The sequence below is a fragment of the Pseudopodoces humilis genome, chromosome 4 (genome assembly GCF_049639895.1).
Source record: "Pseudopodoces humilis isolate 2021_Gansu_Grassland_sample_001 chromosome 4, ASM4963989v1, whole genome shotgun sequence".
Classification (NCBI taxonomy): Eukaryota; Metazoa; Chordata; class Aves; order Passeriformes; family Paridae; genus Pseudopodoces; species Pseudopodoces humilis.
This window is the reverse complement of record NC_142203.1, coordinates 68,227,610-68,241,475: the sequence shown is the minus strand read 5'-3', so window position 1 is coordinate 68,241,475 and position 13,866 is coordinate 68,227,610. Positions and strand designations below refer to the sequence as shown.

Here is a 13,866-nt window from a genome sequence, read left to right as displayed (position 1 = left end):
ATTTTTATACTGAAGTATCTGAACACATTTTATTACAAGAAATAAATATAAAGCGTGGAAATAGACACTCCAATCACTTACGGTGTCAGCTCAGTGGCCAAAGAAGGTAGTGGTATCTTTTTATGTGCTCCAGGGACTTGAGTTATAAAACAGATGAAATTAAAAATCAGTGAACGAAGACACCTCAGTTAATTACTCTTCTGCAGCCTTTAGGTTATGATTCTATTCACTTGGGCTCCTGCAGTTTGAGAGAAAATGAAATAGGAAAAAAGGTGATGTCAGCACTTTTATCTAAAGTTATCCAGTGACAACCTACCACTATGAACTTGCTGTGAATGGCTTAAAAGTATGTCGCTGGTTCAACATTTCTTCTCACCCACATAGAAGCTGTAGAACCCTTGTTTTGTACTCTGCCAATAAAACTTGCCATGTTCAAAGAATTGAATGAATCTGAATTCACTGGGGTCCCTTGAATTATGAGATGAATATGGGGAAGGAGCAACATCCCAGAACATCAGTAAACATAAGATATAGAATGGGAATGACATGGTTAGGAATCTACTATAGCTAGAGTGTGAAATATTGTCTCTCTGAGGAGCAGCTGGGAATGCAGTATTAATAACAGCTTTCTGGACCAAGATTTCCATTTTTGCTTTTTCCTTCTTTTTACAGGAGAAATCAGATGTGAGGCACCAAATAACAAACTGGATAAATTCACAGGAACTCTTACTCTTCGAGGAGAGAAATATGCCCTGGACAATGAGAAGATGTTGCTGAGGGGCTGTACTATCAGGAACACAGACTGGTGCTTCGGACTCGTTATTTATGCTGGTAGGTAAAAAGACTGACATGTCGATTGCAGAACCCCAGCATGGGGATACATCACACCCAGCATGCACAAAGGAATCAAGTATTTATGTTTCTACCAGGCACAAGAAGAAAAAAGTTTCCTCTTTCAGAAATCCACAAAGTAAAATACAGAAGGGGAGTTTTGATCAACGACTAAGAAATTAAATTTGGTTAAGAATTTTCTCAAGTGTATTGAAAGAAACACTCTGTATAATTTCTATTTTGGATTTTAATCCACATTGGAATATCAGGGTCATCAATAATATTATTGATTAGATCTATGCTTTTCATGAGCATAGTCCTTCTATTGTACTCCCCTAGATATGTGAGACAATACATAATATGTCACAAATAACATAGCAATATCAGATATGCTGTGAAAAGTGATTAAACCTGAAAGGAAAGGTTGAATATTGAAAGAAAAGAATTGACTCAAAACTCCAGATTTAATGGTTTTGTGTGCCTCTCTCCAAATAATCTCAGACAAATGACTTAACCTGTTTCTGCCCAAATTTCCCACCAGCACTCCAATCTGTGCATAGCTGACTTCATGAGAGCTATGATGATTATTTATGCTGAAAAGCACAGTGGGGCCTCAGAGAGAATCAGGTTTAGAACAGCTAAGGTTTATTATCAAAATTAACAAGTGTGCTTCATCTTCAGGGCCAGACACGAAACTCATGCAGAACAGCGGAAAAACAACTTTTAAGCGAACAAGCATCGATCGGCTCATGAATGTCCTTGTGTTGGTGGTAAGTCTGATTAATGTGTCTTCCTTTCTTCAGATGTGTTCATCATTTCCAGATACTCCACCTCTCTGTCCACACAAATGGGGGAATATCAGAAGTGACTAATGATAAAAAGAAAAAGTACATCATAATTTATTAGCAGCCTGAGGTCTGCAGCACCTCTGCCAGCCCATCTTGCAAAGCAAGGCCATTACATTGACAGAATTAAGGACTTTCCTTCTGAGTTTGTCATTTACTCTGCTCTCCCTTGCTCTGCATTTTTGTGTGAGAAATATTTTGAAGCCTGCAAAGCCCTTTTTTCTTCTAGTAATTTTGTCGTTTTCTATTTAAATAAACATTAGCAGTTCTCTCTCTTCCGTCCCGATTTCTTGGCGTCTCTGGTGATATCCGCATAGGACTTGGTAATTGGGTTTGCTAATTTACATGATGCCAGCTCCTGACTTAACACGTTAGGGTAAATTATTAGACATGGTCTCATTAATGCTCAAAAACTGGTGTTTTTAGCAGCTGGGAAATTTGAGAGCACTAATCTTACATAGCAGGCGCTCTTCTCCGATTGAAAAACAGATCTAATTTGAGGGTTAAGCTCATCAGTGGTTTTAACAAATGGCAAATTCTTCCAGGCAGAAATACAGATTCTTTCACAGACTCTCTCAAGATTTTACTGCTTGAGTTCAAAGCCACTCAGGGAACGAGAACATACACTCTGACACTACTTTAATCAATGTTGCTTGAAGGAAAGGTCTTTAGTTCCAGATTTTATTTCCCTTTGAGTGCAAATGTGCTTTCCCGTGCATGCTGCACCACCTTTGGTTTATGACACTGAGAAGGTCTGGTGGTCAGTGGTCACTGTTCCTGCTTCTTCCCTACTACTCTTGCTCTCAGATCACCCTGGCAGCCAGCTGGGGACAGGATCCATTCCCAGGCACTGGAACAAGCCCTGGAAGAGGCATCCAACAGCAGCCTGTGCGTTACAGCAAGGCTGTCCTGAGCTCTCCCTGCCCTCTCTGACTGCATGCCTCCTCAGCACTGGGGCTTGGAGCACAAACATCTCCAGGGTGGCACCACCCTCTGGCCTCCACATTTCACCTCAGCCTCTGTATTCCTGATTTTTTTTTTCTTGGGATCCCAGAAGTCCTTTAGGTGAGCCTGGGGATGTCCAGCAATGCCGCAGCACAGATAGCCACTCCAGGTTAACTTCAATCCCTCTTGAGGCCTTGCTCTGTGTACAGTAAGGATGTGCCCTTAATTTTAATAACCTTGCACCAATCTCTTCCAAGGGAAAATCTTGGTTTTATCAATCTAGGTTGTCATCAGCTTGTTTCCCTCAGTGTTTTCTTCTCTTTCTCCCCTTAAGTGGTAGCAAAACCGAACAAGGTTTGGGCCTCTTACATTCAAAATTTTGCAAGCATTTGAAGAATTTCACATTTTCGTAAGTGTTCTGCTATGTTCTGACTAGAGAGGAGAATGGGCTGTGGGGGGATCCATAGGGCACAGAAACAGAGCGGAGGAAAACTGAACTGGGAGTCTCAAATTTCATGTTCAGTTAAGATTTGCTAAATCTCCTTTTGCAAGCCAAGGGTCCCACCCAGAACTTTCAGTCTGTTTGGCCTCACTTTATAAAATCAAATGAGATGAATTTACCTCCTGGCTCTGTTTTAAAACCCTGAGCAAGTTGCAGCCGATTGCATCAGCCTCTGCCTGGGTTCTTGGGCGCTGGAGGAGCCAAGGGTGTGTTTGTCTCCTTTACACATTTTTAAGGAACCTAAAATTTTGATGTCTAAGTAAAGCTCTGTCACATGTTAAATACCAGACTCTTTGCACACCTAAGGAGACGTGGCTTTGGGGTTTTCCAGCTCACTGGGTGGTCAAAGGTTACAGAGTGTGGTCATAAAAACAGGCAGTATATTGTGCTCTTGAGTTGGAGAATACAAACCAGCCAAGACTTACTATAAATAGGTAATTTAAATGTAGGTAAACTTACTCCACATTAACAGTGGCAAAGTTATTTTGTGTTTGTTTGTCCATAAAACTTCCAGGCGAAGCAGTGTTTAGGCAGGTTCACCAAGGGAGTGCCTGCTAAATGTTGCCCTGCTCTGCCCCAACAAGGGTTAATCAGAAGTGAACCTTCCCAGATGGCAGTCATAGCTATTTTGTCACATTTGGAGGTGCTTCTCATGGATCTGAGAGAGAAGTTAATGTTCCTCCACTGGGATGCACTTGCCGGCTCCAGAAATGCTTTTTTCTCCAAAAGCTGCTTTGTAGCAGGAGGAACAAATTTTCAGAGAAAGAGAGCTCTCACATTCATCTCTTACACAACTGACTGCTTCAAGTCCCAGAGCAGAGCTCAAAACACCAGTCAAGAAAGCAAGACTGTTTTAATTCACAGTCCAACAGCCAATGTTTGTCTTGAAGTCAAAAGTCACTTCCTCTTTACAAAACTCCTACCAAGAGGATCTTTAGCAGTCAATACATGGGCAGGACACGGGGAGGGAGGATGTTCATGCTGGGAAGCTCCGTGAGCATGCACAAGCAATGATTTTTCATGTCAGTTGTAACACCCTGCACACTGTTGTTTCTGCGCACAGAAATTAATCTCCAGGGCTGCTTTAAATGGCTTGGTCCTTTCAATTTGTTTCAGATCAAGCAGCCTGTTAGTGAGCTTTGTGCAAGCATGAGTGTTGCACATGAGTGGGGTTGTGAGAGCATTGACATGCCCAGTGCACAGAAAACAAAATGTAAATAAATCAAGTACAGCTGTAGGCAAGAGCTGCTGTGGTATAGAATCAGAGTGGTTTGAGTTGGAAGGGACCTTAAAGATCACCTTGTTCCAACACCCAAGCAACGGGCAGGGACACCTTGGGAAAGTTCAGCTCTTGTCTTGCCCCATTTATGTTTCTGTTGCTGAATCACACACTGAAATTCTTATATGGATTGCAATATTCTGCAAATGGATAATTTTTAACCTCTGGGACAGTGAGGTGGGTCATGCCTCTCAAATACCCTTAAGTCCTAATAATTACAATAGCACAGATTGAACTATGTTTTAATTACTGGTTCACAGAGGTTTAAAAACACTGCACCACATTCCTTACCAGCAAGCAATATTGTCTCAATTTCACAAGCTGAGCAATTTATCTGGCTTTGCACAATTAAATAGAAAAGCTACTACTCATGTGTGAAATAAATGTGTCCCCTGAAACTCAGTCTGCCACCTTTTCTTACTGCAGTTCCCTTTTGTGGCTGTTTGATATTAAAACTTGAGTTGATCAGGCATGAACTTTTCACCAAGTGATTCATATTGCTCCATAGAAGTATCTTTCTTCCTCCCATAGATTAACTCAGCAGTACAAATATTAGCTTTACCACCATCGTTTCTATGTTTGTCCCTCAATTGCTGTTTTTTAAAAAGGTTGATTACTGTTTTAATGTGATTGTTACTGTGTGGCCTTTACATAATGGTCCAACTTACTGATATTTCTTCCTTAATGATTATCCTTGCTAAAGATTATTTTTAATTGCTCTTTTGTGCTGCCTGTTGACTCCATATCTTCACTTTTTTATTATTATATTGGTTGTTTTATGTCATATGTTTGGAAAAGACTATGCCGAAAGAATTATTTTCTTGTCATTTGTCCAGGAAGGATGACAGGTTAATTGCAATTACCATCACCACTTCTACATTACAAATATTGTAATAATATTAGCAGGATTCCAAGATGGTGGGTCTTCCCAGTTTTTAAAGCATTGTTAAATACTAACTTTATTAAAGGTTAAAAACTAACGTCTAAGCTTCCATCTTAGAATTAGATGGACCTCCTGCATTGAAAATGCTTATTAGCTGATAGAGCCACACAGTGCTCTGTGTCAGAGAACATAATCTACCTTTTTCATCTACTATAGGGCAGATAAATCCTTCTTCCTTTCTCCTTCCTCTTGTAACACATTTGCTTTTCACACACCTATTTATGACTTTTTTTATTTCCTTGATACTTTATTACTGTTAGATATTCACAGTTCTGAAATTCCTTGCAGTTTGTATTAATTTCTGTAAATGTCTTTCTTCCTTTTCTTTCTGTTTTTTTCCAAACAAATGTACTGCTACAGTCTTGTCTTTTTTTAATCAAAAAATGCTTTATCATCTATGTAATGTTTTTGTGTCTGTTAAATAGTGTTCCTGAGCAAGCCCTACTTTTCAGTAAGATTTCCCAATTTGAAATTCACTTCCCAGTTGCAGTTGCCCTGGTTGCTTTAGGCTTCAGGAAGCAGGCTTCTCTAAAGCCAAAGGATATGCATCACTGGTTGGTGCTACTTTTTGTTTGCTCAAAGGAAATGTAATCAAATTGTGAGGGCAGATACCAAGGCAACCATTAGCTTTGAGAAAGCAATTAACTCTCCTCTAACCATCAGAATAATATTCAGTGCTAAATTCCAGACTGTACACTGCTAGATTATCCTTAGTAGTCTTTCAGAAATAGTGAGGAAGATGGTGGTGCGTTTGGCAAACAGCCAAGTAAAGTTCTCCAGGCAGTTTCTATTCCCAAGTGTGCAGCCAGATGTTTGAGGATCTGCAGCTCAGCTCTTCTCTAATGAGATTTGGTGTTCTGCAGCAGACTTCTGTAACCACCCTCGATGAGATGTCTGCTTGGGATTTAAATCCCCAGCTGTTTGAGGATTTTTAATTCCAAGTTACCAGACTCTGCACTGTGTAGTTTTGTCCTTGAGGTAAAAGTATGATAATTTTGCTGGTTTTCCTTTTCATCCCTAGGCACATTTTCCTATGATTCAGGCTATCCAACCCTATCCCATTAGGGTCTTCTGATTAACCTGTGCATAATAAATTCCTTGTTTCTAAAATGCAATACATTTTGTTTGGGATTGATTTATTTGGGTTTTTTTTCGTTGTCGGTTTTTTTTGTTGTTGTTTTTTTGCTTTTTTTCCAGATTTTTGCATTTTTAGCACTGATGTGTCTCATCCTAGCCATTGGCAATGGTATCTGGGAGCATGATAAGGGCTACTACTTCCAGGTCTATCTGCCCTGGGCAGAGGGTGTCAACTCTGCCTCCTACTCCGGCTTCCTCATGTTCTGGTCATATGTGATCATTCTAAACACAGTGGTACCCATTTCACTCTACGTCAGGTACGTGCCAGAAGCTCCTTTCACTTTTGATCTTAAGAGAGGTTTAGCTTTTGCCTTAACTGGGAGCAGTGTTTTCCTTAAAACCTCACACAGCCCTATCATGGATGCTCCTACACAAACACAGTGATGCTTTTCTTGTTTCTGCTGCCTTCAGAAGGCTTTATCAGGGTTGGAGTGGGGACAGCAGTGAGCCCTGGAAGAGGAGAGAATGATTTTACAGTTAGAGGGGAGGTGTAGGTGTGCAGGATGCTATAGGAGCAGGGCTGGAAGCCTGCCACCGTTAGCATCTTGTTAACAGTGAATGAATGGCCTGTTCTTCGAGGTGGCTTCAGGACTGTGTGAGGATTGCCAGGTAAGTAGGTGCAATCAGGTTGAAGTACTTGGTGCTATATGAGCAGTTCAGACTGTTACCTCTTCCCAGACAATGCAGAGCTGTGCTGGTTGTGGGTGATAGACAAACAGGAGTGACAGGTAGGCAGTGTGTCACAAAACTTGAGGCTGGGGTAGAGTCTGCATTGCCCTGTTTAATTTATCATTGTACCTACCTTCAGTCAGCTTTGCTACTGAGACTCTCTTTTGTGTTGGTGAACATTAGGAATGAATTCCATTCCTGTCCAGTGTGTCACCCAGCAAGGTGGAAATCCATGTCATCTGCAAGCTGATGCCACTCTTTTGATTGTACTGGGTGACAGAATGGCTCTCTTGTTGTGGAGCTCTGTTCTTTGAGACATGGCTGTGCTCGTCCCCTGGCGCTGGGCTCAGCCCAGCCCACAGCTCTGCTGGAAACCCTCTCCTGAAACGGCACTAACTGAAACCCACTGCTCCTGCCTCACTTCTCAGGCCAAACGCTTCTGAATCTTTCCAAGTGCCTTTATAAAGTACTGCTTTATAAGTGAAGGAAATGAGTTTGCTGTAAATTTAGCAGATCATTTCAGTGGGACTTGCTTCAGCATCCCTTACCACAGGCCACCTATGGACAGATGAGTTCAACTTGTCATTACCTTCAAAGTTGTCTCCTAATTGCAATTGATAATGGTGGTATTGAAGATAAAGAGCTTGACCCTTAAGCTAATGAATATTCCATCACCTTCTCTTTCTGTTTCATCAGTGTGGAGATTATACGCTTGGGTAACAGTTTCTACATCGACTGGGACCGTAAAATGTATTACCCGCTGAATGACACGCCAGCTCAGGCTCGAACTACTACACTAAACGAGGAGCTGGGGCAGATCAAGTACATCTTCTCAGACAAAACAGGAACTCTCACCCAGAACATCATGTGTTTCAACAAGTGCTCCATCAATGGCAAATCCTATGGTATGTTTGCATTACCCTCTGGGTGGTTCTCTTCACTGTGTGCTTCTTCATCCATAGAGACTAAATCTGATGTCCAGCAGAGAGTGCCATGTAAGGAGCTGCAGTGATCAAGTGTAAGGATGCCCATCAGGGATTTCTGGACAGCCTGATTGCATCACTTGCCATTTATTACTTGTTTCCCCTTTTTTCCCCACTTTTTTATCTCCCTTTTTCTGCCCCACTATTATCCCAGCTAAAGAACCAATACTATTAGTTTGTCCTCATTTGTCCCAGATTTACAGCATCTCAAATTTGTTTTTTGTTTTTTTTTTTCTGATATCACTAGTTAGGTAATCACAGATTTTTATGGTATTATTGATGTGGTTAGCCAGGTAAAAACACAACATGTAACTCAGGTAACTTACTCCCTCATAATCACTTTTGAAATCAGTCATCCCTCATGGGGGTCATCTGCAAATTTTGTTCACTTCTCACACTGTCTCACCGATTTCTTATGTCATGAGCAGTGATTTTCCACATCCTTTTCAGGTTATTTGACTCGTCAATGACCTGGTCTTTGTCTTTAAACCTGATATTCTTCGCCTAGCAGAAGAGAGAAAAATTTGTAGGGAGTTGGAAAAAATGGGAAACATGAGTTGTTAGCTCTGTTAGATCCTAGAAGTCATTGATTTAAAAGGCTTTTTCATGCTATGGCCACAAGCAGTTTTCTACTGCTCAAGAGGTGCTAGCACTTTGCAAGCTGCCTAATTGATTAACATCATTAGATGCCCCAGAGAAATTAGTCACTGCTTATTTGTATATGGATGCCTGCTTTGCCTGTGTCAGACCTGCTGATGCACTAATGTACCAGATAGTTTGCATATTTTCTCAGTGCTTTCAGCTGACCTAATAAAAGAAGATATTTCTTCCTATGAATCTGTGCATATTTGGAGACTACCTTATCTCGAACAGTGTTAATATGATAGCTAACATTAGTACTGCTAAACAGTTTGAAATCTCTCCTATCAAGTGTCCCTAATTGACTTTTCTGAAGTGGATGTCACCACCAACATAGATACAGGGTAAGGGTTCAAGAAATGAATGGGAAATATATGCAAAGAAGGCAAACAATCTGTTGCCTGTAGTTTTCTAAATGTTTCACTTCTTCCTAGCACAGTACTTCTCTGCTGCTCAGGGGCATTCAGGAAAGCAATGCCAGAAGAGATGATTTAGTTCTGCTCTCCTCTGGAGGTCTAAGGGAAGGAGATAGACAAAAGCCTCTTGGCTGTGGTTCCCAGGGAATCAGCTGATGCATAGGTTCTCAGGAGAGATGTTTACTGTGCTTCTTTTCCACTCCTGGGGCCTGAAGGCACATCAGCACTAAAATTGATTTTGGTCACAGTCGAGGTTGCTGGTGCAAACATAAGTCAATCATTCTTGTAATTCATTGCATTTCAATCTTATTTCAAGAAGTGTTGGGACTGGCTGGCTTTGACACAGTCCAGACCTTCCTAGTGAAACTCTTCTCCAGGCAGAAGTTCTAATAATGTTTCTTAGACATGACATGTCTTCTTCAATTGCTATGACCAGATCATCCATTCAGGGAGAATCAATAGAGCAGCCTTGCTACCTAGATGTGGGGGAAAAGGGCTTTGAAAACTCCTTTCCTGTGGGTGCCCATGGACTCATGCAAATAGTAAGATCCAGGAGCTGGATTTTGAAAGAGGAGGCACAAGAGAAGTCATCACTTGAAAGCACTTTCATTTCCTACCTAGCACTAGAAATCCTATCCTCTCTGTGGTCAGCTCAAGGCAAGTCTTCTTTACTCAAAAGACAGTCACTTTCGTGCTTTGTGTTTCAAGCATCAATCCAGTCTCTGGATTTTTTCATGCACCAGCATAGAAACTGATTGTTATGTATCATCAGTCATCAGTGCCCATGTCAATGTACTGAAACTTTTAAAATAGATTCTAGCTTAGAAACACTTTACCCAATTTTGGGTGGCTCAGACACTGCACTTACCCGCAGTTTGTGGCTATAATTTCCTCTTTCTTGCTTGCAGGTGATGTGTATGATATGTCTGGGCAAAGGATAGAAATAAATGAGGTAAGTGCTCAAGTGCTATCAGGATCTGTGCTTTCAGTGGACCTGGATAAATACCAGTGGGTACAACCCTGCATAGCTTATGTTTTTGACCATGCAAGAGCATGCTTTTGATGCTCACAGCAGAAATGTGTGTTCCTCTGGATGTCAGAGAATTCCCAGAGTTAAGTTCCTTTCCAGTAAGCCTGGGTTAAACCTGCAGGTTGAGAACAGCCCATTGTCCTCTCCGCTTCACCTGACATCCTGGTGTATACACAGCTTCTCTTGAACACTTGACCATTGGTGTTTGTTGCAGACTTGGACATTGGTGAATTTTATTAACCTTAGCAGTTAATTAAAGCTTTAGTGAAGAATAAGTGAGTGCAGTTCATACCAACAACAGGGTCACTGTCAAATTCCTCTAATGTCTGGAGTTCAGAAAGTGTGAAAATGTGTCATTTCTAAATTTTTCTTTAGCCTCTGCTTGCTGGCACAAACAAACATGTCTTCATCTCTAAAATGTCTGAAAGCTGCACACAGTAATCCAAATAACAAACACCAAGATGATGATGAAAATCCCACTCCTCATTCCAGTGATTCATTTCCAGTCCATTTAGAACTTAAATTGCCCACTGAAGCAGGCTGTTTGTGCTGAGTACTGTGCCTCCAGTCTGCCCTCTCTCTGTCAGCCTTGCTTGGTGACACACACTGGACTCCTGCCAGCTGTCCACCCCACCCTGCTGCTCGTGACACTCGCTGGAGCAGAGTCCTGCTGCCCACACATCCATGATGTTGCTGTGCCTGGACCTTGCTGCACAGACATGTGTGGGAGGGGTTGGTCCGTGCTCTTGGACTGAGTGCTAAATGTCAGTGTGCAGAGGTCAAAAGGATGATTCCCATCCTGGAAACTCTGAGCTCATCAGGGACAGGGTGGGAGTCAGAATTGTCCAAGGCAAGCTTGGCAGTCCATTACTCCATGACACATCATGTGGTGAGCTTCTGGACATTTCTCCAGTGTGTTCCACTCTGCCTGGGGCTCCTTGTTTTTTAACAAAATGGGAAGTGCCTGTGGAGTTTAACCTTTATGTCACCTGTATGTCCTATTTATTCCATATCAGGATTTGGGAAAACATGGTGGATAAGACAGACTTTTGAGTTGTTTTAAACTGGGCTCCTGCATTCCACTATCACAGGCAGCCTTTGACATCATGAGCATGATGCCTCAAAGCAGGCATTTTTTTGAAGGCAGGCACTTCTTTGCTGTAGGCATCCATTGGCAGGGATCCTGCTGGAGCATTAACTGCAGCTCAGAGAGCCAGTTTAGCTAATTGGTTCTTAGCCTGAGTGCTGCTCTGAAAGGCACATCTATTGCAGCCCTGTCCTATGATTAAATACCTTTCATGACCTCCCACTTCCTTAAATCCACCAATCTCTGTCACAAGCAGCCAGCCCTGCAGGATAGGGTCCTTTGCAAATGTGAGGAGGAGAGCAGGGCTGTGTTGGGCAGGCATTGGTGTACAGCCATGTCCTGAAAGCTCAACAAGTAATACCAAACCATGTTTTTTCCAGAACACAGAGAAGGTTGATTTCTCATACAACCCGTTAGCCGACCCAAAGTTTGCTTTCTATGACCACAGCCTGGTTGAAGCCGTGAAGCTGAATGATGTCCCGACACACAGGTTCTTCCGGCTGCTCTCACTTTGCCACACGGTGATGCCGGAGGAGAAGAAGGAAGGTGAGGACTGTTGAAGACACTGGAATGAGCGCTTATGTTCACTTGCACCACAACATGTCTTCTCTCCACAAAGGCTGTTGTTGGTCCTTTTTGCTCCCTGGTGATTTTCTGTAGTGCATGGTTACACATAAATCACTGTCTTTGGAGGTGCCATAAGGGAAGAGAAGGGACCAGGGCCTCCACTCCTTGTGTGTTCTTGTGGTGGAGCTGACACTACTGCAACCACCACACCTCTGGAGTGCATGAATTGCAGATGCCACAGCTTCCCTGAGGTGGCAGAGGCTTGTCTAGCTCTCTCTCTACTCTTCTCCTAGTTCCAAAAAGCAAAAAACAAAGAGCATCAATCTACTGGAGACTCATTAGCTCCTCTCACCCAATGTTCCCACAGCTGCTAGGTCAGCCTCCTCAAATCCCAGACAGAAAGTCATGCTTTAGAGGCTGGAATTGATTGGCAGGTATAAAGTGAAAATATTGATCAGAAAGAAAAGATCTAACTAGAAGAGGCTAAACCAAAGGAACTTGTCCTCTCAGTGAGATGTTAGACTCCAAAGAGAGAGATTAAAATCCCCAAAAGAATCCAGGGGGCCTCTGGCACTGTCCTGGGTTGGTGGGACTTGATGGAGATGTGTGGATAAAAGTGCTTTTTAGTGCTGCACCTCTGTGGATAGACAGAAAAACAAAGGGATAACTGCTATATTTTGTCCTATATTTTGTATTTTTTTGCTCAAAAATAAGTCAGAAGCCACATTACATTTTTTTTCTTGCATGTCAGGTAACTTGGTGTATCAAGCACAATCTCCTGATGAGGGAGCCCTAGTCACTGCTGCCAGAAACTTTGGATTTGTGTTCAGGGCTCGCACACCGGAGACCATCACTGTCGTGGAAATGGGAGAAACAAAAATCTACAAACTTCTGGCTATTCTTGATTTCAACAATGTTCGCAAGCGAATGTCTGTGATTGGTATGTTCCCTTTGCTGCTTTCTTTCCTCCCTGACTCCTTAGGTTCTGGAGCTGGCCCTCATTCAGCTGTGATGCATTTTTTTTATGAGACCTCCTTTGCAGTGTGCTCTGAATAATATTTATTTCTGAGGACTTGAGATGGGCTGCCTTGATTTTATAATTACACAGCTACAGGGGCAGAAAAATACTTAAAGGAGGCAGGTAGGAGAAATCTCAACATCTGGACCACAGTGATGCAAGCTAGTCTCCTAAAGACAAAGCTTTCTATACATCTTGCTCCCCTCCTTACAATGTAGGAAAGGCCTTTCTTCTAATCAGCTTTTAAATTTGAGTGAAATTTGAGGAAGTAGGAAAGGAGAAAGCAAGAATGAACTAAGAAACCCACTTTCCTAAACAGAAAATGGAGAAATTATTAAAGAAACTTTTTGCAGCCTTTATTAACACACCAGCATATTGGAGTGATAATATTTCAGGAATATTGTAACTGTAGTTACAATTACAGTACAGTTCCTACAGTTTACTGGTAGGAAAATAGGGGAAGTAGGACCAGTTCTCTAAAAACAAGTTGTTCTTAACTTTTGAGTGAAGTTCTGCCTGTAGGGACAGTGTAGTGTCTGCTCAGACCAATGCACTCTCTTCTTTTCTAAGCAGAGCTTGTCTTGATTCCTGGGAGCTTGCCAAAACTTGGGGAAATTCAGACACCTGTAGAAACTGTTCTTGGTTTTGATGGAAGGGCTTTATACTCCAAAAGACTCAGTCTGGGATTTGTAGCATTTCTTTTTCTCTTCCTCACAGTGCAGAGTCCAGAAGGTGACTTGACTTTGTACTGCAAGGGGGCTGACACCATTCTTTATGAACTGCTTCATCCATCCTGCAGCTTTCTCAAAGGGGAGACCACAGAACACCTGAATGTAAGAGTTTCCTTCTCAACAACATCTCTGCATTTGATGTTTTCCTTTTCTCCAGCATAACTTGTTTTTTGAAAAAAAAAAAAAAATCCCCAGATTTTAGAAACAGCACTTAAGCACAAGTTTTAAGTTAGGAGTAGAGAAA

The 13,866-nt window shown here is 41.9% G+C and overlaps 1 protein-coding gene across 4 annotated transcripts in view; it reads left to right on the top strand.

The window, feature by feature from the left end:
- Window positions 1-13,866, top strand: part of LOC102112947 (phospholipid-transporting ATPase ID-like) — an 85,247-nt gene that overhangs the window by 50,321 nt on the left and 21,060 nt on the right. For all 4 annotated transcript variants that reach the window (XM_014256990.2, XM_014256991.2, XM_014256989.2 and 1 more), the window contains exons 10-17: window positions 673-831; window positions 1,513-1,601; window positions 6,543-6,739; window positions 7,848-8,056; window positions 10,098-10,141; window positions 11,687-11,852; window positions 12,625-12,813; window positions 13,609-13,724. In XM_014256990.2, coding sequence (XP_014112465.1) covers window positions 673-831; window positions 1,513-1,601; window positions 6,543-6,739; window positions 7,848-8,056; window positions 10,098-10,141; window positions 11,687-11,852; window positions 12,625-12,813; window positions 13,609-13,724 — 1,169 coding nt within the window. The remainder of the gene's footprint in view (window positions 1-672; window positions 832-1,512; window positions 1,602-6,542; window positions 6,740-7,847; window positions 8,057-10,097; window positions 10,142-11,686; window positions 11,853-12,624; window positions 12,814-13,608; window positions 13,725-13,866) is intronic.